The sequence below is a fragment of the Prinia subflava genome, chromosome 8, assembly GCF_021018805.1.
Source record: "Prinia subflava isolate CZ2003 ecotype Zambia chromosome 8, Cam_Psub_1.2, whole genome shotgun sequence".
Taxonomy (NCBI): Eukaryota; Metazoa; Chordata; class Aves; order Passeriformes; family Cisticolidae; genus Prinia; species Prinia subflava.
In genome coordinates this window covers 14,947,601-14,970,197 of record NC_086254.1, presented here as the reverse complement: position 1 = coordinate 14,970,197, position 22,597 = coordinate 14,947,601, and the positions used below count along the sequence as shown (strand labels likewise).

Here is a 22,597-nt window from a genome sequence, read left to right as displayed (position 1 = left end):
CCCCTCGGGAGTCCCGGCCCTCGGGGATGCCCAGCCCCGGAGGGGTTCCAGATCGGGACACGACCGTGCAGGGGGGTCCTGGTGCCCCTTCCCCTCTGCCGCTGGGGCTGGGGGGGTCCCGGGGGGACCCTGATGTTGTTTTACAGCACCCGCGCCCCCCCGGGACGCCACCAGCCCCCTCCCGACCGCCGGAGCTCCGGGCCCCCAAGGGTTAACGGGCGGCCGGGGAGGGCTGGGCGCACCTTTGGGGCTGGATATTAATAACGCGGCGGGGAGGGACGGGAGGCGAACGGGGAGGGTGGGGGGGGAGCCTCGCCCGGCCCCCCCGGAGCTGCGCAGGCGATGCCCGCTGGCCCCGGGTCCCCCCCGCTCGCCGCCGCCGGGACGCCGCGCCGGGACGGAGCCGCCGGGACGCCGCGGACGAGGGGCGGCATGGCCGGGGGGGGCTGCGGGGGCGGCTCGGAGCCCCGCCGGGGACCCCACGGTGCTGGGTAAGCTCCCGATTTCTGCTCTAACCCCCGCGGAAACCCCCCCGCTCCCCACCCCCGCGCACCCCCGGAGCTCCTGCGGGGAAACTGAGGCACGCGGCGCCCCCCGCGCTTCCAGCGGCATCACCCACCCGGCATCGCCCGAGCCTCGGCGGGGCCCGGACCCTCCCAACACCCCCCCGGAGCGGCGGCACCGCGACCCCCGGCCCTTCCCCTGTCCTGCTGGGGGGGACCCAGAGCCGGGGGCTGCCGGTGGCCGCCCGCGACCCCCCGGGCGCCGCGGGAGCTGCGCGGCGGGACGGAACCGGCTGGGCCGGGGATTCCCCGACACGGGGATGGGACCCCCGCACCCCCCGGCACCTCCCGCACGGCCGGGCTGGGCGCTTTGCGGTGCTGCAGGATCGGGCGCTTTGGGCCGGGGGGCCCCGCTGCCCCCCACGGCGGGGCCGGATCCGGATCGGGGAGCGACGCGGAGCCCCGGCGTGCAGGTCTGGTCCTGCCCCGGCAGGCAGCGATCCCGGCCCGGCGCCCGCCGCGGGGCCCTGGGGGCGGCGGGGCCGTCGCCCGAGCCGGGGCTGCGCGGGCCACGCGTGGGGGACACGGCGGGGCCCACCCGGCGTCACCCACTGGGTGTCCCCCCCGCGCTGGTGGCACCAGACCCCACATCCCCTCCCCGGGGACCCTCGCGCGGGGTCTGGGCCTGTCCCCACCTCACCCCCGTCCCCCTGGGGGGGGCTCGGCCGTGGCCCCGCCTCGGCGGCGATGCTGGGCTGGGGGACAGCCCGGTGCCACCCCCCTGTCCCTGGGCACGGTGGGCTCAGGGCTCTCTGCTCCGCAGGTCCTGGTGGCCGCGGCGGCTGCTGCTGCTGGCCTGGCTCAGCCTGGTGGGCACGGCACAGGTGAGGGGCTGGGGGACAGGTGAGGGGCTGGGGGACAGGTGAGGGGTTGGGGGGCAGGTGAGGGGCTGGAGGACAGGTGAGGGGCTGGGGGACAGGTGAGGGGGCTGGGGGACAGGTGAGGGGCTGGGGGACAGGTGAGGGGGTTGGGGGACAGGTGAGGGGTTGGGGCACAGGTGAGGGGCTGGGGGACAGGTGAGGGGGTTGGGGGGCAGGTGAGGGGCTGGGGGACAGGTGAGGGGGTTGGGGGGCAGGTGAGGGGTTGGGGGGCAGGTGAGGGGTTGGGGGACAGGTGACGGGGTTGGGGCACCCCTGGGCTCCTTCACCCCAGCACTGACCATCACCTTCCTCACACAGGACCCAGCCCTGGGGACACCAGCGAGGGTCCCCGAGCCCCCAGCCCCTGCTCGGCCCCGGGGGTCCTGGGGGTCCTGGGGCCCCTGGAGCTCCTGCTCCAGCTCGTGCGGTGACGGCGTCGCCCTGCGCAGCCGGAGGTGCCTGCGGTGAGTGGGGCCCGGGGCAGCACAGACCCCCCCGAGGTGTCCCCAGGCTCCCAAACCCCGTGTGGCACCCGTGGCACGGACTTGCCACCCCTCCTGTCCCCGCGGGCCCTCAGCGCCACCCAGAGCCTGGTGCGCCACCCTGGGGTGCGGCTCCAGAGGGATGAGGGACACTGGGGGACACTGGGGGACACCGGGGGACATCGGGGTCCCCTCTTCTGCTGCCCTGTGGGGACGTGTCGCTCCCAGCACCGTGGAGATGGGGGGTCCCTGTGGGTGACACGGGGGGGACACGGGAGGGACACAGAGGGGACACGGAGGGGACACGGAGGGGACACGGAGGGGACACGTCTGTCCCTGTGCCCGCAGGAGCAGCGAGGAGCAGCCGTGCCAGGGGGACCCGCGGCAGTACCGGCTCTGCCAGCTCCAGGTGAGCGCCGCGACGCCGCCGCGGCTGTCCCCAGTCCCCACCGCGGCCCCCCGGCTCTATCCCGGTGCTCCCGCAGGGCTGCCCCGGCGGCTCCGTGCCCTTCCGGGCCATGCAGTGCTCCCTCTACAACAACCGGCCCGTCCTGGGCGCCTCCGCCCGCTACCGCTGGGTGCCCTTCCACGGAGGTGAGTCCCGGGGCGTCACCGGGGGGCTCCCGGCTGTGCCCGGCATCCCCCCGACCCCTTCCCACCCTGCTCTGGCAGCCCCCAACCTCTGCGACCTCAACTGCCTGGCCGAGGGCCACAACTTCTACTACAGCTTCGGCCGGGTGCTGGACGGCACCCGCTGCGGCCCCGGCTCCCCGGACCTGTGCGTCGGCGGGCGCTGCCTGGTGGGTGATCGTGGGGACCCCCAGAACCCCCCAGAGCCCCCCGGAACCCCCAGCCCCCGTTCTGAGGGGGTGTCCGGGCTCCCCGCAGAGCGTGGGCTGTGATGGGATCCTGGGCTCGGGCTCACGCCCCGACGCCTGCGGCCACTGCGGCGGCGGCCACGGCTCGTGCGTGCTGGTGCACCGGCTCTTCCAGGGCTCGGACCCCTCCTCCGGTGAATGAACCATTGCCCCGGCCCCCTCCATGGGTGAATGCTTTGGCTCTTGGCTCCCCTGCCCTCCTGTCCCCACCCGTGTCCCCGAGGCATCACCCCGTTGTCCCCGTTGTCCCATCCCCTCTCCGTCTGCCCCATCCCGAGGGTCGTTGTCTGTGGTCCCCCCTGTCCCCAACACGCAGGGACAGGGACTGGGGGCAGCCCCTCCACCTGGGGGGATTTAACTCATGGCAGAGGGGTCACTCCTGGGGTGGGTGGGGGCGTTGTTGTGTCCCCAGGGGTGTCCGGGGGTGCTGGGGGCACTCACAGTCCCTCTGTCCGCGTGTCCCTGATGTCCCAGCTGGGTTCGTGTCCCCTCTGTGCCCCGTCCCCTCCCTCTCTGTCCCCCCGTGGTGTCCCCTGGGCCCTCCCAGGCTCTGCCCTGACTCTGCCCACCCCACCCAGGATATTTGGGATACGTGAATGTCACCAAGATCCCGGCCGGGGCCACCAACATCAAGGTGACGGACAAGAGCCGCAACTACCTGGGTAGGACCTGAACTGCCTCTGTCCCAGTCCATCCCAGTTCATCCCAGTCCATCCCAGTCCATCCCAGTCCATCCCAGTTCATCCCAGGACATCCCAGTCCATCCCAATCCATCCCAGTCTGTCCCAGTCTGACCCAGTCCGTCCCAGTTTGTCCCAGTCCATCCCAGTCTGTCCCAGTCCATCCCAGTCCATCCCAGTTCATCCCAGGACATCCCAGTTCACCCCAGTCAGTCCCAGTTCATCCCAGTTCACCCCAGTTCATCCCAGTCCATCCTAGTTCATCCCAGTTCACCCCAGCTGGCCCGGGCTGGTGGCAGCCGTGTGTGTGGGCAGGGCAGGGCAGGGCAGGCAGGGCAGGGCAGGGCAGGGCAGGCAGGGCAGGGGTGGCCGTGTCACGCCGCTCTGTCCTGTGTTTGTCTCGTTTTTGTCCCATGTTTGTCCCCTGCCGCGCTGTCCCATGTTTGTCCCGTGTTTGTCCCGTTTTTGTCCCGTGTTTGTCCCTGCCGTGCCGCTCCCTCCCTTGGATGCTGTTTTGAGCATGGCGGGGTCACTGAACTCGCGAGCGCTCGGGGCGATTTTCCAGAGGCTGCGGCCGCGTTTTGGGCAGGGCTGAGCTGGATCGGGGCCAGAGCAGCCACAGCAGCTCCAGGACAGGGACCCCCATCCCCGCCCCCGCCCCCTTTTACGCAGCTGGAGCCCCTTCCCCATCCCGGGTTTGGGGGCTCACGGCCGGGTCCGCACACCCGGGCTCGGCTTCGCTCGGGCCCCAAGCCAAGATCCTGCAGGAACGCGAATTCCCGGAGCCCCGAGCGCCGCTCCCCGGCCCACGCCGCCCTCCCGCGCCGGGAGAGGCCCCGCCGGGGACCGGGCCGGGGGTCCCGGGGGCCGTGCGGGGCTCGGTTTGGCCGGAGCCGCTCCCTCCCGCAGCGCTGATGGCGAGCGACGGGCGCTACGTCCTCAACGGGGACTGGGCCATCGCCTGGCCGGGGCCCTACGAGGCCGCCGGGACCCTCCTGACCTACAACCGAGCCCCCGACGGCACCGAGAGCCTGGAGGCGCCCGGGCCCACCCGCGACGACCTGCACGTGCTGGTGAGGGCAGGGGGACACCGCGGTGGGGACAGCGCCACCACCCCAGTCCAGGCTGGGCTTCTCCCAGCGCCCTGCCCGTGTCCCCCCCTCACCAGGTGCTGCTGCAGGAGCCCAACCCCGGCATCGAGTACCAGTTCTGGCTGCCCCGCGGGCACCCCCAGCTCGGTGCCACCAGCCCCCTGCGACAGCCGCAGCCCCGCGGCGCCGGCAGCCCCCCGCCCCCGGAGCCGCCGCTCAGCCCGGCCCCCGCGCCGCCCCCGCAGCCCGGGGGCTCTGCCACGGAGACACCGCCCAGGAGCGCCCCCGGCCCGGGCCAGGACGGGGCTGCCGCAGGTACCTCCTGGGGGTCTCCTCGGGGGTCCCCACAGCCCCCCTCGCCCCTGCTGGGAGCATCCTGGGCCGCCCAGGGGGAGCGGTGAGATGGGGACCCTAAAAACAGACCCTAAAACCCCTCGCCAGGGCTCTCAGGAGCCCCCTGTGACCCTCTCTGGGGTCTGGACCCCCAAGCTCCCCTCCCGAAGGGGCGTGAGGGGGTTTTGGGGGGTCAGGAGTCCCCTCTGCCGCCCGAGCTGTCGCAGCTTTGTCCCCGCAGGGCGCTGCGGGAGGTGCCGCCAGCCCAAGGGGCGCTCCCAGCGCATCCAGCACTTCTGCCAGAGCGACTTCGGTGAGCGCCGGGCCGGGAGGGGCTCGGTGGGATGTCGGGGGCGGGACAGGGCTGAGGACACCGCAGGGACAGCGACAGCAGCGGGAAGGAGCTCAGGGTGACACCGGGGGGCGGTGCTGGGGACGGGAATGGGCTCAGGGTGATGCCAGAGGCAATGCCGGGGGTGGAAAGGGGCTCAGAATGGTGCCAGGGATGATGAGAGGAACAGGAAGGGGCTTGGGGTGGTGCCAGGGATGATGCCAGGGGTGGGAAGGGGCGTGGAGTGCTGCTGGGACAGAAAGGGGCTGATGTGGGTGACAGGAAGCAGCTCAGGGCACTGCCAGGACAATGCCAGAGGTGGGAAAGGTGTCAGGGCGATGCCAGGGGTGATGTCAGGGATGGGATTTGGGCTGATATTGGTGATGAGAAAGGTCTCAGGGCACTGCCAGGACAATGCCAAGAGTGGGAGAGGCCCCAGGGTGATGCCAGGGGTGATGCCAGGGATGGGATTTGGGCTGACATTGGTGACAGGAAGGGTCTCAGGGCACTGCCAGGACAATGCCAGGAGTGGGAAAGGCCTCAGGGCGGTGCCGGGCACAGGAAGGGGCTCAGGCTGCCCCCTCCTCCCCCGGGCAGTGTTCCACGGGCTGATCCTGGCGCAGCTCGTGGTGGGGCAGGAGACCCGCTACGAGGTGGAGGTGAAGGGCCGGTACCGGCAGCGCTTCCCGCTGGTGGCCCGGGAGTACCTGTGGGTGCCCAACACCTGCGGCTGCCCCGCGCTGCGCCCGGGCACCGAGTACCTGCTGATGGCGCGGCGCCACGTGAACCACGAGCACACCCTGAACCGCCTCCTGCTGCAGGAGCACGGCTACGCCCGGCCCTGGACGCCCCGCCAGGCCCGCCTGGTGCGGGAGGCGGCCCGGCACTGTCCCCACCCCCGGCCACCCTGAGCCCGCCCCGGGGTCACCGCCCCCGAGGGCGATCCGGGCACCGGACCCTTCCCACGCAAAGGAAACCCCCCCTCAATCCATCGCGCCGTCCTTGGGGTCCCCGCGTGGCAGCGGGGAGTGGAGGGGGGGTGGTAATTTATTATTTTTGCAGGAAATAAATTGTTTATCCCCTCACTCGCTGCGTGTCTCTTCCTGGCTGGCGACAGCCCAGAGGGGTCCTCCCATTTCAGGAGGTCCCCTCCGTGTCCCCATGAGCTGGGGGTCACCTCCATGTCCTTCCAGTTCAGGGGGTCTCCTCCGTGTCCCTCCACTTCAGGAGGTCCCTGCTGTGTCCCCACGGGCAGGGGAGCTCTTTGGTGTCCCTCCAGTTCAGGATGTCCCCTCTGTGTCCCTCTGCTTCAGGGGGTCCCCTCCGTGTCCCTGTGAGCTGGGGGTCCCCTCTGTGTCCCCACGGGTGGAAGGTCCCCTCTGTGTCCCCGTGAGCAGGGGAGCTCCTCAGTGTCCCTTCATTTCAGGATGTCCCCTCTGTATCCCTGTGAGCTGGGGGTCCCCTCCGTGTCCCTCCATCTCAGGGGGTCCCCTCTGTGTCCCCTCGCGGAGCCCCAGGGGCAGCTCCCCCCCGGCGGCTGTCGCTGTGTCACTGTGTGGCTGTGTCACTGTGTGGCTGTGTGGCTGTGTGGCTGTGTCGCTGTGTCGCTGTGTGGCTGTGTCGCTGTGTGGCTGTGTCGCTGTGTCGCTTTGTCGCTGTCCCCCTGGCCGGGTGCCAGCTCTGCCCGCCGGGGTCGCGGCCCTCGCGCTTATCTCCCTTCCGGCGTGTCCCCCCCTGCCGTAACCCAACCCTCGGGCTGGTGGCGGCCACCGCGGGGCCCCTGTGGGGACAGGATGTGACCGAGGGCGCTGGGGCACCCCGGGGGGCTCCCTCGGGGTGGGTTTGGAGCTGCTGCCAGGGGAAGCTGAGACCTCCCGGCTCGTGTGGGACTGTCCCCAAAGTGGGGTCCCGATGGCCCTGGGGTGCTCCGAGGGGCAGCTGCCAGCACAGGAAGGTCCTTGTCACATCGGGGGACATCACCACGAGCCGGAGATGAGCCCGGGACCAGCCGGGGAGCCCCGGACGAGCCGCAGCCGGTGCCGGTAAAGCCTGAGTGGCTCCAGGTGCCCCGCGGTGCCTCCGCCCTGTAAAGATTCTCCTCCCACCCCACCTCACGTTAATTTGGGGCTGCTGGGGGTGGGGGATTTGTCCCCGGCAGGGTCCCAGCCATGGCGGGTTTGGGGGCCACCCCACGCACGAAGAAGCTCCCCCGGGAGGACCCGGGGCTCTCGACCCCGCGGGCTGCGGCCCGCGGCCGGGCCAGGAGCCGGCAGAGAGAGGGGGAGCAGGGGGAGCGCGCCCCGCGGGGGTGGGCGCGGGTCCCCGGCTCCCCCACCACGCCCGGGAAGGGGCGGCTGGTCCGGCAGGGACCCGAGGGCTGTCCCGGCCCCGGGGGGAGTGGTGAGCGCGTCCCTGCCCGGGGAAATCCCTGCCGGGGGCGGGGGGCTGCCCTGGCTGTGCTGACCGGACCCCTCTGCCCCACAGACCCCGCGGGACCCCCAGCGCTGCCCTGCCCCGGCCGCTCCTACTTCTCGGGGCTCCCCGAGGCTGAGCATTGGGAACCTGCTGTCCCCGTGGCCCCCAGCCTGTGAGTGTCAGGGGGAGCCCCCCAATATGTGTGGGGGTCCAACAGCCCCCCAGCACTGCCCACCCTCTGCCCTCCCCCTCCAGGCCGAGCCCTTGGGCCACGACCCCTGGGAGGGACGGCCCCCGGAGGATCCGGAGCAGGCTGCAGCACACCCTGGTCCTGGAGCTGGTGAGCTGGGGAGGGGTCTGGGGGGCTCTGCAGGACCCGGCGCCGGGGGCTGAGCCCGGCTCCCCGGGGCTGAGCCGGTTCCCGGTTCCCAGGACGGGACCCTGCTCTACTCCTCCCTCCTCGCCCGGGGCCAGCAGGGCGCCACGGCCACCTTCACCATGGGCTTCCAGGCCACCTCCTACAAGGTGGGTGTCTGGGGGGGCTGGGGAGCTGTGGTTTGGGGCCGGGGGTGACGTGGCTCTTCACTGCCACCCCAGTGTCACCTCTGTGACAGTGTGGCTGAAGGGGAAGGGGCTCTGAGGTCCCACTGGTGAGGGTCCTGCTGAGGGCTCACCTTGGGGGTGCTGGTGCTTTTCCAAAATGCTGCTCCCCCCAGGTCCATGTGAAGCTGCGTCCACACGTGCAGGAGTTCTTGGAGAGCCTTTCCAAGACCTATGAGGTACCCAGAGCCCCCGGGGCCTGTGGGGTGTCCCCTGGGGGTTTGGGGGGACTCGAGCAGCCCACGCAGGGACCTTCACCCCCTCTCTGCCAGATCTTCATCTACACCACTGCCAAGAAGGACTACGCCAAGAAGCTCCTGGAGGTGCTGGACCCCAAGAAGAAGCTGATCAGGTGATGGCTCTGGCGGTGCCCTGCTGGGGACCCCCTGTGGGACAGAGCGGGGTCCCCACGGCTCTGTGTCCCCTCCAGGCGCTGCCTCTCCCAGTCGGACTGTGTCTGCTCCCAGGGCTGCTACTGGAAGGACCTGACCTGCCTGGGCAGGGACCTGGCCAAGACGGTGGCCCTGGACTACACCATGCAGGGCTTCCCTGCCCAGGTAGGGCAGCGCTGCCCCCCGGGGGGGATCTGCGTGTCCCGGTCCTGCGGGATCCAACCCTGCTCCCTGTGCCCCCAGGCCGCCAACTGGATCCCGGTGCCACTGTGGTCTGGGGACCCTGAGGATGAGGAGCTGCTGCGCCTCATCCCGGTGCTGGGCCGGCTGGGCCAGGAGGTAGGACTGGGGACGGGGACAGGGAGGGGACAGCGCCCTGGGGACGGGGACAGCGCCCTGGGGTCGGGGACAGGGAGGGGACAGCGCTCTGGGGACAGGGACAGCGCCCTGGGGTCGGGGACAGGGAGGGGACAGCGCCCTGGGGTCGGGGACAGGGATGGGGACAGAGCCCTGGGGACAGCCCGGCCCTACCCCGTCCCTCTCTCCCTTGCAGGAGGACGTGCGCCCCGAGATCCAGCGGCAATTCCAGCCCCAGCCGCCGCCCACTGAGGATTAGGCCAGCCTGGAGGAGCAGGAGGGGGAAAAAAAACCCTGGAGAGGCCGTGGGGAAGCTGGGGGGCATCCAGCGCCCCCTCCCATGGAACTGGGCGGGATGGGTGTCCCAGGGCTCTGCCTTGGGGTCTGCAGGGATCCCAGCTCACCCCTGGGGGTGTCCCCAAGGAGAGCCCCTGCCCTTGCAGACAAAGCTCCATCGCTGCTCCCTCCTCTCCCTGCTCTGTAAAGTCCAGCCAAGGCTTTCACGGGTCATTATAAACTTGGAGAAAGGTCTGGCTCTGCCTTAATTCCCAAAACTCTTCAGCTGAGCAAACACGCTGCACTGGGGGTGACACAGAGCACGTCCCCAGTGTCCTGGGGCAGTCCTGCCACAGGGCCGGTGTCCCCGGAGGGCCCCAGCTCCCTCTGTGCCACCCCTGCCCGGTGCCACGGGTGCCGGGGCACAGCTGCCACCGCGCCTCTGCCCATCCCCGTGGGACAGAGTGGCACGGGGGGTGCAGCCACCCTGAGACCCCTTTTTGAGCCCTAAAACTGCCGGTGAACAGGAACCGGGGACTTTGGAGGGGTCTGGGCTGGCCTCTGCTGGCTCCTGGCCGGGCGCCTGCCATGGCCACACGGCTGCAGCTGTTTGGGGACATGTCACATCTCGTCCCTCCGCGCCTGGGAAAGGGCACAGGGCTCCCGGCCCCTCTGTCTGTCCCCAGGGTGTGGGAGGAGCCCCCCGCCTGTCCCCTCGCACAGCTGGACCCGGGCTGGGACCATCCCCGGCGCTGCCGGGAAGGGGAATCAGCCCTGGGGGCAGAGCGCGGCTGGAAAAAGCAACAACCGCTTTATTTGGGAAGCCAGGCGCGATCCCAGCTCTGCCCCCGGGCTGTGTCACTCTGTCACTCTGTGTCACTCTGTGTCACCGGGCCGGTGTCACTCTGTCCTGGCGGCGCGGGGACAGCACGGAGCTCCTTTCCCGGCGCGCAGGGCCGTGCGGTAGGTGGGGTACAGCACCCCCGCCAGCACCAGGCTGCTGCAGGCGAGCACGGTGAGAACCACCAGGGACCAGCGCAGCCCCAGCGGGCTGGGGGAGCTCTCTGCCGGCTGCTGGCAGGTGTGGGTGCTGTCCTGGAAGGTGCGGCCCGACGGGCAGGACGTGCAGTTGTCGGCAGAGGCGCCCTGGCAGGTGTAGCAGGACGGGTGGCAGCTGGCACAGACGAGGGCGGTGTCCCCAGGGGTGGCACTCCGGGCCCGGCCGTAGTAGCGTGGGGGGCAGTAGGACAGGCAGGAGCCGTGGTGGATGTACAGGGAGCTGCCACAGTCTGTGGAGAGAGGCTGGGGTGAGGTCCTGGGGGACAAGAGCGTTGTCACTGTCCCCCCCAAAGCCTCGCTCACCCCTGCAGGCTCCCTGCTGGTCCCTGCTCAGACACTCGTCGGTGGCGGTGGCCGCGGAGCGCCGGGCTGGCATGTCCTCGTCCGTGCCGTGCAGGTGCAGGATGAAGCTGGTCAGCTGGCCTGGGGACAGGAGGGGACAGGGGGCTGGGAGCTTTGGGGTTGTGTCCTCCTCCCGGCCCTGTGCTGGCCGGGGGAGACCCTCAAAGCCAGCACAGGCTCCTGTGGGAAAGGAGGGCTGGGTGCCAGCAATAAGACAACAAATTGCCCATCCAAGTGGGGGAAGGGAGAATGACCAAACACGGGGTGAGCCCAGTAAAAATGGGGTTCACCCCGCCATGGGGCTCCCACCTGTGTTCCGGTCATCACCCCTGTTCTCCAGGTGGAGCGTCCAGGTCCCCTTGGGGTTCTCGTCCCAGAAGTGCGTGGACATGAAGGTCCAGTCCTTGTAGCCGTCCTGGCTGGTGTCGTAGGGGCTGCAGGAGGAGAGCAGAGCTGGGAGTGCCAGCCCAGGGGCCTGGAGGGGCGGGGTGTGCCCTGAAGGGTCACCCTGTTCTCGCTCTGAGGGGACATTTCCCCATGGCAGGGGCCCAGAGGAGTTTTGGGGAGTCCCCTGGCCCTGTCCTTACCGCACTGTCACCAGTGTGGACGTGGTCCCCATGGGGCTGCTCAGAGCCACCACCAGGTCCCCCCTGCGGCTGTAGCTCAGGGACAGCTGGACCTGGACGTGCTCCAGCGAGCGGATGCTCTGGGAGCAGGAGGAGACATCTGTGGAGATGCTGAGCCTGGAGCCGATGTCCCTGTCCAGGACGAGCTGCAGGTCAGGGCATTCCCTGCATGTCACATCCCACCCTTCCCCGTGGCCTCCCAGCACAGCAGCCCCTGTGCAGCACAGACACTTTTTGGGGTCCCTGTGGTGGGCACAGCAGGGCCCTGTGGGAGGCTGGACCTGCTGTCACTGTCCCTTACCTGGGGACCTGGACAGCCTGGACCGAGCACTTCTCCTGGGGCCGCGTCCCCGTCCAGGTGGCGGCCGCCTGCACCAGCAGCCCCGCGTCCAGCAGCCCGTAGCCGTAGTAGTGGCTCACTGGGACACAGGTGCCACCCAAGAGAGGGACCCGTGAGCCCCTCGGTGCCGTGGGGGGCTGCGGGGAGGGGTCGGAGGGGAGAGCCCTGCACTCACCCCGGCGCCCCACGCCGTTCTGGGCCCAGTCCTCTGCCTGCAGGTGCGCGGGTTTGGAGGCCCGGATGATGAGGTGCTGCAGGTCACGCCACGTCAGGGCTGGGCTGGAAGCGAGGAGGATGTGGGGACAGAGGTCCTGGTTGGTTTTCAAGGGGGAGGTTTGGCTCTTCTGGGGTGGGTAGAGCAACTGTCTGACCCCATGATCTCCTTCAGTGCCAAAATGGGAGCAAAGGGCTCCAGAGGAAAATCATCTGCTCTCCCACAGCCCTGGGAGAAGGCCGAAACTCTGCCCCCCAACCTTCCTGCTGTCCCTCCCTTTTCTCATCCCTGCTCAGGCACCAGCTCTCCCTGGGTGCTGTCCCTCTGTCTGTGTCACCTACTTGGCCTCCAGTGCCAGGGCCACCATGCCGGCGGCCAGCGGGGCTGAGGCCGAGGTGCCGGTGTGTTTGTCCGTGCAGCGGTGGTGCAGGTCAGTGGTCACCTGGGGGGGACAGGGGGGCTCAGAACTCTTTCCAACAAAGCCACCTGAACTTGGCCACCTTCAGCAAATTCTCCTTTGTGCATTTTGCGCTCTGCACAGGCACCGAGCTAAAGGCAGGCTGGGCCCTGTGCCTGCCGTGGCACAGCTCTGGTGGCACTCACAATCTGCACCTTGCTGGTGGTCCTGCTGCTGTAGGTGGTGGTGAGGATGGCGGAGCAGCTCTCGCCGTAGCGGGGCCGCTGCCCGTCGCCCAGCACGCTGCCCACCGACACCGTGTAGATGCTGTTGGTGTACCCGTCGCAGTTGCAGTTGTCGTAGTTGATGCCACCGTTGCCTGAGGCCCAGATGAAGATGGAGCCGAGCCCGCCCCGTCCCTGTTGAAGGGCAGAGGAGGTGAGCATGGTGTCCCCGTGGTGTCCCCGTGGTGTCCCCGAGGGCGGGGCTGGCCTTACCTGCATGACCCCTCTGCGGAAAGCGGCAGTGGCCAGGATTCCCGGCCCGTCCACCGTCCTGCCGTCATCCTCGGGGCCCCAGCTGGCGCTGTAGACGTGGATGTGCTGCGGCTGCAGGCTCAGCGCCTGCGCCTCCACGATGTCCATGATGTTCCCGTCCAGCATCCGCACGCCTGAGGGGCACCGGGAGCCGCCGTGGCCAAGAGGCGGCAGCACCCGCCAGGGCCTGCGGTGGCTCCGAGGGGACAGGAGCCACGGGGACAGGAGCCACGGGTGTGCCATACCCCGGGAATGGCCTGGGGGCACCTTGCCAGGTCCCCCCACAGCTTCCAGCAGCTTTCACATGACCCTGCCCTAAGGAGATCAGGCCCCCCCGTGCTGCTGCCGTGAGCTGGTTCCCAAAGCTCCTCGTTAAGCCTTTTGTCATTAAGCCCGGGGAGTGCTCCCGGATTTTAACCCCACTTTGACACCTTCACTTCCACAGCGGAGCCTGAGCCTGCCCTGCTGGTGCTGGGCTGGGCACTGAACCCCCGAGGGTGATGTGGTGAGCTCCAGTGCAGGATGAGCACAAAGTGGCACTTGGGGACAGAATGGAGTCCTGGGGGGCCCTTGGGGGTCCCTCGCTCACCCCTGCAGCACCCTGGGCCCCCCGTAAACCCCAGAGCAGCCCCTCCTGCATTCTCACAGGGCGCTGGAGCTGATTTCCAACTTCCCTCCCTCCTCACCTCCGATTTTGGCGTTGTAGGCAACGCCTGCGCCGCAGATCCCGTTGTTGGCCACCGCTGCCACCTCCCCTGCACAGCGTGTCCCATGCCTGGGGGGGACACAGTGACCCTGTGAGGGGTGGGGGGGCTGGGACAGCGCCGGCTCCCCCCAGAAATGACCCCCCCAACTGTGGGGAGCTGGGCAGGACCCACCAGTTCTTGTCGCCGTCGCCGTATCGGGGCTGGGGATCGGGGTCGTTGCTGTTGAAGTCGTAGCTTGCCAGCGGGTCCTGTTACAGAGCGAGGTGTGAGCCCAAGGGCCCGGCAGGGCTGTGACAGCTCGGCACAGGCGCCTGGCACCCGGCCCGGGGCTGGCACCGCCTGCCAGCCCGCGGGGACAGCGGGGCCCCTCCGTGCCCGGCTGCGCGGGGAGCTGGAGCTGAACCGAGCCCCGAGGGGGAAGGGAGCAGCGGGAGGGGCTGCGGGAGCTGGGGAAGGGAGAAAAGGAGGAGCAGGAGCGACCTCCTGGCTCTGCACAGCTCCCTGACAGGAGGGGACAGCCAGAGGGGGTCAGGCTCTGCTCCCAGGGGACAGCAGAGGGGACAGCCCCAAGGTGTGCCAGGTGGGACATCGGCAGGAATTCCCTCATGGAAAGGGTGGTCAGGCACTGGCGGGGGCTGCCCAGGGAGGTTTGGGGTCGCCATCCCTGGAGGTGTCCAGGGGAAGCCTGGAGGTGGCACTCGGTGCTGTGGGCTGGTGACAAGCTGGGGCACAGGTGGGACTCGGTGATCCCAAAGCCCTTTCCCAACCTCAGTGACTCTGGGATTGGGCAGAAAGGGGCGAAAGCAGCACAGCTTTGCTGTTCCCCTGGCAGAGCCCAGAGCCACCTGAGGGTGACAGGACAGAGGAGCCACCACCCACGGGCGCTGTCATCGGCACCGGGGCTGCCTTTCCCTCCCCGTGGAGCCTTTACCAGCTTTACTGGCTTTGCAGCTCGCTGTAATTACCCCAATTCCGGGGGCTCCCATGCGTGTACAAGTTCTAACATTTCCTCAGAGCGAGATTTCACTGTGGGGAGGCTCCAAACCTTGGATCCAGCCCCGGAGAGGCCGAGCTCCCTCCTCACACTCCCGGGGGAGGGACGAAGGCAGCGACTCCCACCCTCCCTGGAGGAGCTGCTCCCTGCAAACCCCCCCAAAATTACATAGTTGGCAGCCAGGTCGGGATGATCCTTCTCCAGCCCATCGTCCAGGACCGTCAGCACCACGCCCAGCCCCGTGTAGCCTCTGCTCCAGGCCGTCAGGATGTTCAGGTCGGGATGGATGTCGTTGTTCTGGAAGACAGATTAAATGTGACCGGGGTCACCCTGCAGGGCTCCTGCTGCCTCATCACTGCCGGCATTATGGTTTGTGTCTTGGCAGGGCACTGGGAAGGGCAGTGGAGGGATCCTGCCCCTCTGCTCGGCCCTGGGGGCACCTCTGGGGTGCTGTGACCAGCTCTGGGCTCCTCAGGACACGGAGTGGGCCCAGCAGAGGGTCACAGAGCTGAGGAAGGGGTTGGAGCATCTCTGGCAGAGCAAAGCTGAGGGAGCTGGGGCTGTTCAGCCTTGAGAGGGGCCCTCAGCCCTGCCTGCACTGGGGGCTCGGGAGGGACCAGGCTGTGCCCTGTGGGGCCCAAAAATGGCACCAGAGGAATTCCTGATCCCAGGAATTCCCCCTGCACGGCAGGAAGAACTTCAGTGTGTGGTGACCAAGCCCTGAACAGAGAGCAGAGAGGCTGTGGAGTCTCCCTCCCTGGGGATATCCCACAACAATCCTGTGCCCTGGGGATGGTGCTGAGCAGGGAGGTGGCTCGGGATGCCCCACTGCGGTCCCATCCCATGATCTGGGCGAGGATGAGGAGGGGAGGCAGCCTGCTCTCACCATGTACCACTGCTTGGGGAACCAGGGGTCCGTGGGCACCACGCCCGTGCCTCTCTTGGAGCGCCTCTTCGCCGTCTGCTGCTCAAACCACAGGACCTGGGCGGTGGGAGCAGCGCCGTGGGCACCGGGCAGCGCCTGCCCGCGGCCGTGCCCAGCTCCCCGCGCCCCCCTCCCTACCTGGGGGTCCCTGCTGAGCCGCGTGTGCCACCCCCAGTGCCTGCTCAGGGCTCTCTGCCGGGTGCCGCGGTGGCTGAAGTGGTGGAAGGGCTCTCCCTCTATCACCTGCGGGCACAGAGAGCGGTGCTGGGGGACAGCGGTGCCAGCCCCGGGGTCCGTACAGGTTGGAACGGTGACTTTGACGTGAGCTGTGGTGTTAAAAGCGTCCCTTGGAGGCAGAGTGGAGCCCCGGGGAGGGGCTGTGTGCCCTCGCTCACCCTGCCTGCCCAGAGGCCCTTGGCTCTGAGGGTGGGGGGACACTGGCACGGTGTCCCCCGATGCCCAGCGAGCGTTTGAGGCCAGCTTGGAGCAACCTGGTCTAGTGGAAGATGTCCCTGCCCATGGGACAAGCGAAGGACACAAACAATGGGGCGGGTACGAGCGAGAATGTCGGGCCAGGGGCACACGGGGTGGGCCGGGCCCGCCTTTCCCCGCCCAGGCCGCACCTGGCCCAGGTAGAGCAGCCCGTGCCGGCGGGCCAGGGCCCGGGCGTCCCGCAGCCCCGCCGCCACCCGCACGGCCCAGCTGCTCAGGAAGACGCGGGGCTTTGCGGGGGCCGGTTGGGCGGTGGCGGCCACCGTGAATAGCGCGAACAGCACCGGGAACAGCGACAGCGACAGCGACAGCGCCGGGACCGGGCCGGGCCGGGCCGAGCCGCCATGAGGCCGCGCCGCCGCTGCGCGCGTTGCCATGGCAACGACCGGCCACGCCCCTCCGCACGGCCTCGCCTGATTGGCCCACCTTAATCCCCGCCCCGCCTTCTCATTGGCCACGCCCCAGCGTTAGTCCCGCCCCTCCCCCTGTTGTCCCCGCCCCGCCGTTTTGCCCCGCCTCCTTTCCCCTGGCCACGCCCCCGGCCCCGCCCCCCGCGGCCGCACTGACCGGGGCGCGGGGTCGGGCCGGGGCCGCTCCGGGGCCGCCGCCGCCGCTTCAGCACCTTCATCATCGCCACCGCCGCCATGGGCTCCGTGCAGCAGCGCCTGGAGCGCTTCCTCCACAGCCCCGGGCCGATCGGAGACCTGCTGGGCCAGCTGGAAGCCCGTACCGGCGTCCAACGGCTCTACCTGGCCTCAGGTGCGACCGGTACAGCGGGGCCTCCCCGGTTCTCCCGTTCTGTCCCCTTCTCCTCCGTATCCTGGGGCGCCTTGGCAGCTGCTCACCGTGGCTCTGGGCTCAGCACGGGGCACCGGGAGGGCAGGCAGGGCCGCCCTGGTTTGGGGGTGCGGAGCGGGGCCGGGCTGGGAGGGGGCTGGGGGTGCCGGGGGTGGTGTCGCTGTCACCGCGCTGCCCTCGCCTTCCGCAGGCACAAAATCCCGAAATCCCAAAGCTTGTAGGGTCTGAATGTCAGAGAGACCCTCGAGACCCCTGCCCCTGACTGAGAGGGTCCCCGTTCTGGGTGAGCCCCCAGATCGTGGTGGGTCAGGGCGGTGGGAATGGGAGCTCGTCCCCGTGTCCCACTGCTGGCGCATGGGGATCCGGCCTTTAACCGGATCCCTGTTGTTCATTAATGAGGAACCAGCCGGATTCTCCCTGGGGTTCCTCCTCCTGGCACACCGTGCCCCCTCTCCTCTGACCCTCAGCCCTGTGCCCTCGCTGCCAACTTGAACTGGCCTCACCCTCGAGCTCCAATTTGAGATTTCATATCAAACCTCCCATGGGGACTCGGGGCTTCCCTGTTTCCCGTGTCCCTCCAGGCCTTTTGGCCTCCAGGTGTGATTTCCTGGCCCTTCACCTGCAGCAGGGCTGCTGCTCCCGCTCTGAGGGCAGGAATGTCCCTGAAGGAGCCCGTGCTGTGCAGGCTGTGGTGCCACTCAGGCGTCTTCTGAGCAAAACAACCCCGGGGGTTTGATCAGGCTCAGCCCTGATGGACTCCTGGGGTAGAACAAGAGTGGAGGCACCAAAAAAGTGATGGTTCTGCATTCTAGATCCCTGTCCTGGAAAGGAGAAGCTGTTGCTGGACTAAAAATTTCCCGATTTCTCCCTCCCATGGCTCTGGAGCAATCCCTAATTTGTGTTTGGACCCATGGGCTGGGGTCTGGTGCAACCTCTGGGCACCACCACCTCCAGCCTCTCCCTCGGCGGAGCCTTTTCCTGGGTTTTTGCTGTTACATAAATTTCTCTGGGGGTTAAAATCCTGCGAAATCCCTTCTAAGGCTCTTGGGGAATGAAACCCAGCACTGCCTGGACCTGCCTGCCCTCCTCGGAGGGAGCTTTGGGATCGCTCCAAAGCCGCGCTGCTCCTGCCCATCTCCCGGGAAAGACCCGGAGCTGTGGCTGCCCCGGATCGGGGCCGGAGCTCAGCCCAGGAATGCTGCAGCGAGCAGAGCTGGGATAATCCTCCCTCCAAGCCCCAGCAAGGACTTTTAATTGGCCAGCACAGACAGGTTAATTCCCAGCTCTCTTGCCGCCCATGGAGGGGTTTGTTCCAGCGCTGGGGAGAAGCTGCTGGGCTGCACAAAGTGCTCCATCCCGTGTGTCCCTGAGGTTTTCCTGCCCTCTGAGCCCTGCTGTGGAGGCTCTGCCGTGGTTTCCACCCCAAAACCTCCCTGTCCCACCTTCCCCACCCGCCCTCTCTCTGACCCAGCCTCCTGCGAGTGTCCGAGCGCCGCGCAGGCTCCCGCGGCTCGAGTTTAATTAATTGAACGATCTAATTGAGCAGCAGCGAAGCGGGGTCGGATTGCCGCTCCCGGGGGAGCCGAGCCTGCCTTGGCCGGGGCTGCGCGGCCGCGGGAGGAGCCGCGGGAGGAGCCGCGGGAGGAGCCGCGGTCCGGGCGCCTGGGCCGGGAGCAGGGCTCGTCCTTGAGCCGGAGCTCTGGGAACGCCGAGCGGGTGCGGGGGAGACGAGCGGAGGGAGCCTTGACTTTGGACCGTGGCTGTGTTTGCTGCCAGCGTCTCCGGTTCCTGCCGGAGCCCTGGCGCCGCTCCAGGGGTGAAAGTGCTGCAAGATTGGGGTGGTAAAAGTCCCATTCGAGCCAGGGGAGGGGACGGACGGTGACAGGAGGAGGTCACGGGGCCCTCGGGGTGGAGCAGGCTCCGCCACGTGCCTCGGCACATCGAGGCATGGTGGAATTAATTGGGGTTGGTCGTTATCTCCTGTTCCCGCCCTGGGATGGAGAATCCCACTCAGGAGACCCAGCGGCGTCTGCCCCTGGTGACAGCAGGCACCAAAGCGCCACCACCGTCCCCTGTGCCCCGCAGGCTCCGTGGCTTTCCTGGGGCTGTACCTCATGTTCGGCTATGGAGCTTCCCTGCTCTGCAACCTCATCGGCTTCGTCTACCCCGCCTACGCCTCGTGAGTACCTGTCCCACACCTGGGGAGCCTCCCCTGCCCCTCGCCGAGGGTCTCCCTGCTCACTGAAGGGTTCATTATGGCTGGGGAGCTCTTCCTGGGAGCGCTGGGACCGCGCCAGCCCAGCGGGCAGGTCCCCTCCGGGGCTGGGAGGGTTTGGGAAGGTTGGAGCCCGTGCCGGGCCTGCAGCAGCCGTGTCCTTCCCTCCCCTGTCGTGCCGCAGCATCAAAGCCATCGAGAGCCACAGCAAGGAGGATGACACCACGTGGCTCACCTACTGGGTGGTGTACGGCGTCTTCAGCGTGGCCGAGTTCTTCTCCGACCTTTTCCTCTACTGGTTCCCCTTCTACTACGCCGGGAAGGTAAAACGGGATCCTCCCGTCCCGGGGCTCTGCCCGGGAGCAGAGTGGGCTGCACCCAGCTCAGACCCTGGCACCTCCAGCGATCTGCGCCCTTGGGCGCTGCTGTCAGACCCATCTGGGGGGTCCCGGAGCCACTTAGCCCCTCGTGTCCCCACAGTGCGTGTTCCTGGTGTGGTGCATGGCCCCCGTGCCCTGGAACGGCTCCCAGGTTCTCTACCACAGCGTCATCCGGCCCTTCTTCCTCAAGCACCACAAGGCCGTGGACAACATGATGGGCGACATCGGCACCAAGGCCCTGGACGCGGCCTCCGCTGTCACCCGAGAAGGTGACTCGGGTCTCCTGTCCCTCCATCCTGCCCCGTGTCCGGGTGGGGCAGGGGCGTGGGCAGCTCGGTTTAGTTCCCAGCCAGCGATCGTTTCCCGGTGCCCGTGGCGGGAGCCCCGGGGTGGGTCAGGGTCCCCTCTCTAACCTCTCTCTCCTCTCCGCGCTGCGCGGTCCAGTCCTGCAGACTCTGGCCAAGAGCAGAGCCCGGCTGGCGGCCGGCGTGGCCCCGCAGCCCAGCCTGCCCGTATGTACCGAGCCGCGGCTCCCGGTGCCGCCGCGTGGGGACCGGGCCGGGCCGTGCCGGGCGCCCTCCAGTGCCCGTGCCCGCCGCGGCGCCGCTCGGCGCCCTCTGCTCCCGCTGGCACCGGCGCGGCTCCCGCACGCCCGGCCCTTTCTCCCGTGGCGTGGGTAGAGCAGAGCTTCCCTCCCGCTGCTCCGTAGCCAGACCCCGTCCGTGTGTCCGTCCGTCCGTGTGTCCGTCCATTGTGCATCCCCTGTGTCCCTCAGCGCTGCTGCCGACCTGGGGCTCCCCTCCGGAGCCTCCCCGGGTGCGGGGAGGGCAGGGCTGGCTGTCACCGCCGTGCTCAGCGGGACAGCGAGGGAACGGGCCGGTGACCGGGGCCGGGCCGGGCCGTGCCCCCGGGACACCGGCCGCTGCCCCGGGGACGGGCACTAACGCCGTCCGTGTCTCCGCAGGCTTCAAAGCACACCTGAACCTGGCAGAGTTTGCACAGAAGGCGAAGTGAGAGAGGCATCGGCGCCTCTGGTACCGGCACTACAGCCCCGGTACTGGGACCGGTACCGGCACCAGCGGCCCCAGTACCGGCACCCAGCACGCTCCCAGTACTGGTACCGGCAAACCCCATTCTGGCACCGAAGTCCCTCATACAGACGCCGGTACCGGCACCGTGCTCCCGGTACTGGTACTGGCATCCTCCGTTCTGGCACCGAAGTCCCCCATACAGACGCCGGTACCGGCACCGTGCTCCCGGTACCGGTACCCTGTGAGCGGTACCGGCCAGCGGGGCCGTACCCGTCCGGGACCCCGAGTTTGTCCAGTCCGAGCCCGTTGTTCCCCAGCCCCCCAATAAACGCCGGTGCCCACCGAGCGCCGCTCCCGCCCCGCGCGTTCCGTGACACCGCGCGGCGCCTTTAAGAGAACCGGGGGGCGGAGCCTTTGGGAGTGGGCGTGGCTGTCCTGATGACGTAGATGGGGCGTGGCGGAAGTGCGGCCGGACGGTGGCCGGAAGGGGGGTCGGTCTGTCTGTCTGTCGGTCCGTCCGCGGTACCGGGAGGGGTCGGTCTGTCCGGCGGGGGGGATCAGGGGGCTCTGTCCGTGTGTCCGGGGGGCGGAGGGGGCCGGGTTATCTCTGCGGGGGCGGGGCTCTGTCTGTCCGAGGTGGGGCAAGGAGAGGTCTGTCCGTCTGTCTGTCCGTCCAAAGGGCGGGGGAGGGGGGAGTCTGTCCGTCTGGGGAGAAGGGAGTCGGTCTGTCTGGCGTGGTGGGGGGGGCAGCACAGGAGAGCTTTGTGTCTGTTTGGGGGTGGGCAGGTGTCCGTCTGTCTGTCTGTCTGTCTGTCCGGAGGGGAAGGTGCAGGGGGTTCTGTTTGTCCATCCGGGGGGACAGCGAGGGGGCTCTGCCTGCTGCGGGGTGTCCGTCTGTCTGTCCAAAGGGCAGCACCGAGGGTCAGTCAGTCTTGGAGGGATAGAAAAGAGGGAGTGTCTGTCTGTCTGTCTGTCCAGAGGGGAAGGTGGAGGGGGTTCTGTTTGTCCATCCTAGAGGACAGCGAGGGGGTTCTGCCTGCTGCGGGGGGTCTGTCTGTCTGTCTGTCCAAAGGGCAGCACCGGGGGTCAGTCTTTCTTGAGGGGATAGAAAAGGGGGGCTGTCTGTCTGTGTCCGTCTGTCTGTCCAAAGAGCAGCACCGAGGATCAGTCAGTCCTGGAGGGATAGAAAAGAGGGAGTGTCTGTCTGTCTGTCTGTCCAAAGGGCAGCACCGGGGGTCAGTCTTTCTTGAGGGGATAGAAAAGGGGGGCTGTCTGTGAGTCTGTCTGTCCGCCCGGGCTGGGCGCAGCGCCCTCACCCTCCCCTCTCCTCAGCCCCTCCCCATGAGCCTCCCCCGGGATGAGCCCCAAGGCCAAGCGGGTGCTGCCCACCCGCCCTGAGCCCCCCAGCGCCGAGCAGATCCTGGCCGACGTGCAGGGCACCGACCCCACCGACCCCGTGTTCGTCCTCCCCGCCGAGCCCCCCCAGGAGAGCGGCCCCGCTCCAGGTGAGCCCCGCCTGGGGGGGAAAAGGGGGGCGTGGGGACCCCCCGAGCCCCGCTGAGCCCCGGCTCTGCCCGCCAGGCTGCCCCGAGCCCGCGGCCGAGGAGCGGGAGCGGCTGTACCGGCAGATCCGCGCCTACGTGGGGATGAACCAGCGGCTGCAGCGCTCCCGGGAGCAGCTGCGGGAGCGGCGCCGGGAGCTGCAGAGGGTCGGGGAGGCGCTGGACGGCGGCATCGCCGAGATGAGGCAGAGGGCGTTCTGAAGGATCTGCCGTGCTGCGGTTTCACTTTCCCAAAAACTTTTCCCTCGGGAGGATCCGGATTTGCCGGTGACCTTTTCCCAGGGATCCTCCCTCCTTTGCTGGAACAAAGGCTTGTGCCCCTCCTGCTGCCCCCGAGCCGGCTGCCATGTCCCCCGTTGGTGGCAGGTCCTCTCCTCCCTACGACTTTTCCCTCTGGTACTTCCCCGAGGATGACCACGTCGCCTCCCGCATCGCGGAGCGCCTGAGGGAGGAGGGGTTTCGGGGCTTCACCGAGCACCAGGACCTGGTGGCCGGGCGATCTGTCATCGTGTCAGCCGTGGAGGCCATCGAGGCCAGCCGCGTGGCCATCCTGCTCCTCTCGGCCAAGTCCGTGGGTGACCGGTGGTGCCAGCGCGTGTCCCAGTGGAACCTGCTCTGCAGCGTCCGCCAGCGCGGCCCCAGGGTGGTCCCGGTGTGCGTGGGGGTCTCCAGGGCCGAGGTGCCCCCGTTCCTGCGGCACCTGGTCCCGCTGGAGTACCAG

General features: G+C 68.8%; 4 protein-coding genes across 9 annotated transcripts; 3 read left to right on the top strand and 1 right to left on the bottom strand.

The window, feature by feature from the left end:
* The first annotated feature begins 291 nt into the window (after positions 1–291).
* Positions 292–6,300, top strand: LOC134553472 (ADAMTS-like protein 5). Of its 2 annotated transcripts, none has more exons than XM_063403170.1 (12): positions 292–491; positions 1,327–1,387; positions 1,742–1,887; positions 2,254–2,314; positions 2,391–2,499; positions 2,578–2,705; positions 2,794–2,917; positions 3,362–3,445; positions 4,231–4,536; positions 4,632–4,869; positions 5,129–5,200; positions 5,816–6,300. In XM_063403170.1, exons 1-12 carry the CDS (start codon positions 343–345, stop codon positions 6,285–6,287), a joined length of 1,950 nt encoding a protein of 649 aa, XP_063259240.1. In that variant the 5' UTR covers positions 292–342; the 3' UTR covers positions 6,288–6,300. The 2 variants fall into 2 exon arrangements, with proteins under 2 accessions (XP_063259240.1, XP_063259241.1); XM_063403171.1 differs by having other exon boundaries at positions 295–491; positions 4,373–4,536; positions 5,816–6,201.
* A 3,757-nt stretch (positions 6,301–10,057) lies between these two features.
* LOC134553502 (proprotein convertase subtilisin/kexin type 4-like) lies at positions 10,058–16,387 on the bottom strand. 2 transcript variants are annotated; one of them, XM_063403254.1, is made up of 15 exons: positions 16,022–16,387; positions 15,537–15,641; positions 15,360–15,455; positions 14,642–14,770; positions 13,651–13,727; positions 13,459–13,547; positions 12,734–12,906; positions 12,452–12,655; positions 12,181–12,281; positions 11,801–11,904; positions 11,587–11,704; positions 11,247–11,417; positions 10,969–11,093; positions 10,621–10,740; positions 10,058–10,547 (listed from the first exon to the last, which is right to left on the bottom strand). In XM_063403254.1, the coding sequence occupies exons 1-15, from the start codon at positions 16,265–16,267 to the stop codon at positions 10,159–10,161; spliced, it is 2,247 nt and encodes a 748-aa protein (XP_063259324.1). In that variant the 5' UTR covers positions 16,268–16,387; the 3' UTR covers positions 10,058–10,158. The 2 variants fall into 2 exon arrangements, with proteins under 2 accessions (XP_063259324.1, XP_063259323.1); XM_063403253.1 differs by having other exon boundaries at positions 12,443–12,655; positions 16,022–16,386.
* Positions 16,388–16,414: 27 nt separating this feature from the next.
* Positions 16,415–20,688, top strand: LOC134554317 (receptor expression-enhancing protein 6-like). Of its 2 annotated transcripts, none has more exons than XM_063404868.1 (5): positions 16,415–16,649; positions 18,774–18,867; positions 19,088–19,226; positions 19,384–19,552; positions 20,248–20,688. In XM_063404868.1, exons 1-5 carry the CDS (start codon positions 16,535–16,537, stop codon positions 20,295–20,297), a joined length of 567 nt encoding a protein of 188 aa, XP_063260938.1. In that variant the 5' UTR covers positions 16,415–16,534; the 3' UTR covers positions 20,298–20,688. The 2 variants fall into 2 exon arrangements, with proteins under 2 accessions (XP_063260938.1, XP_063260939.1); XM_063404869.1 differs by lacking the exon at positions 20,248–20,688 and adding an exon at positions 19,728–20,114 and having other exon boundaries at positions 16,458–16,649.
* A 75-nt stretch (positions 20,689–20,763) lies between these two features.
* C8H19orf25 (chromosome 8 C19orf25 homolog) lies at positions 20,764–22,078 on the top strand. Of its 3 annotated transcripts, none has more exons than XM_063404880.1 (3): positions 20,764–20,825; positions 21,647–21,819; positions 21,896–22,078. In XM_063404880.1, exons 2-3 carry the CDS (start codon positions 21,672–21,674, stop codon positions 22,075–22,077), a joined length of 330 nt encoding a protein of 109 aa, XP_063260950.1. In that variant the 5' UTR covers positions 20,764–20,825; positions 21,647–21,671; the 3' UTR covers position 22,078. The 3 variants fall into 3 exon arrangements, with proteins under 3 accessions (XP_063260950.1, XP_063260952.1, XP_063260951.1); XM_063404882.1 differs by having other exon boundaries at positions 20,771–20,805; XM_063404881.1 differs by lacking the exon at positions 20,764–20,825 and adding an exon at positions 20,833–20,848.
* Positions 22,079–22,597: the final 519 nt, after the last annotated feature.

Coding starts and splice junctions, on each gene's coding strand:
- LOC134553472 (XM_063403170.1), top strand. CDS start 343: ATGCCCGCTGGCCCCGGGTCCCCCCCGCTCGCCGCCGCCGGGACGCCG. Junction 1,888..2,253: donor CGCAGCCGGAGGTGCCTGCG/GTGAGTGGGGCC, acceptor CTGTGCCCGCAG/GAGCAGCGAGGAGCAGCCGT. Junction 5,201..5,815: donor CTTCTGCCAGAGCGACTTCG/GTGAGCGCCGGG, acceptor TCCCCCGGGCAG/TGTTCCACGGGCTGATCCTG.
- LOC134553502 (XM_063403253.1), bottom strand. CDS start 16,267: ATGGCAACGCGCGCAGCGGCGGCGCGGCCTCATGGCGGCTCGGCCCGG. Junction 15,642..16,021: donor GGCTGCTCTACCTGGGCCAG/GTGCGGCCTGGG, acceptor CTGTGCCCGCAG/GTGATAGAGGGAGAGCCCTT. Junction 11,094..11,246: donor TCCACACTGGTGACAGTGCG/GTAAGGACAGGG, acceptor CTCCTCCTGCAG/CCCCTACGACACCAGCCAGG.
- LOC134554317 (XM_063404869.1), top strand. CDS start 16,535: ATGGGCTCCGTGCAGCAGCGCCTGGAGCGCTTCCTCCACAGCCCCGGG. Junction 16,650..18,773: donor ACGGCTCTACCTGGCCTCAG/GTGCGACCGGTA, acceptor TGTGCCCCGCAG/GCTCCGTGGCTTTCCTGGGG. Junction 19,227..19,383: donor CCTTCTACTACGCCGGGAAG/GTAAAACGGGAT, acceptor GTGTCCCCACAG/TGCGTGTTCCTGGTGTGGTG.
- C8H19orf25 (XM_063404880.1), top strand. CDS start 21,672: ATGAGCCCCAAGGCCAAGCGGGTGCTGCCCACCCGCCCTGAGCCCCCC. Junction 21,820..21,895: donor GGAGAGCGGCCCCGCTCCAG/GTGAGCCCCGCC, acceptor TCTGCCCGCCAG/GCTGCCCCGAGCCCGCGGCC.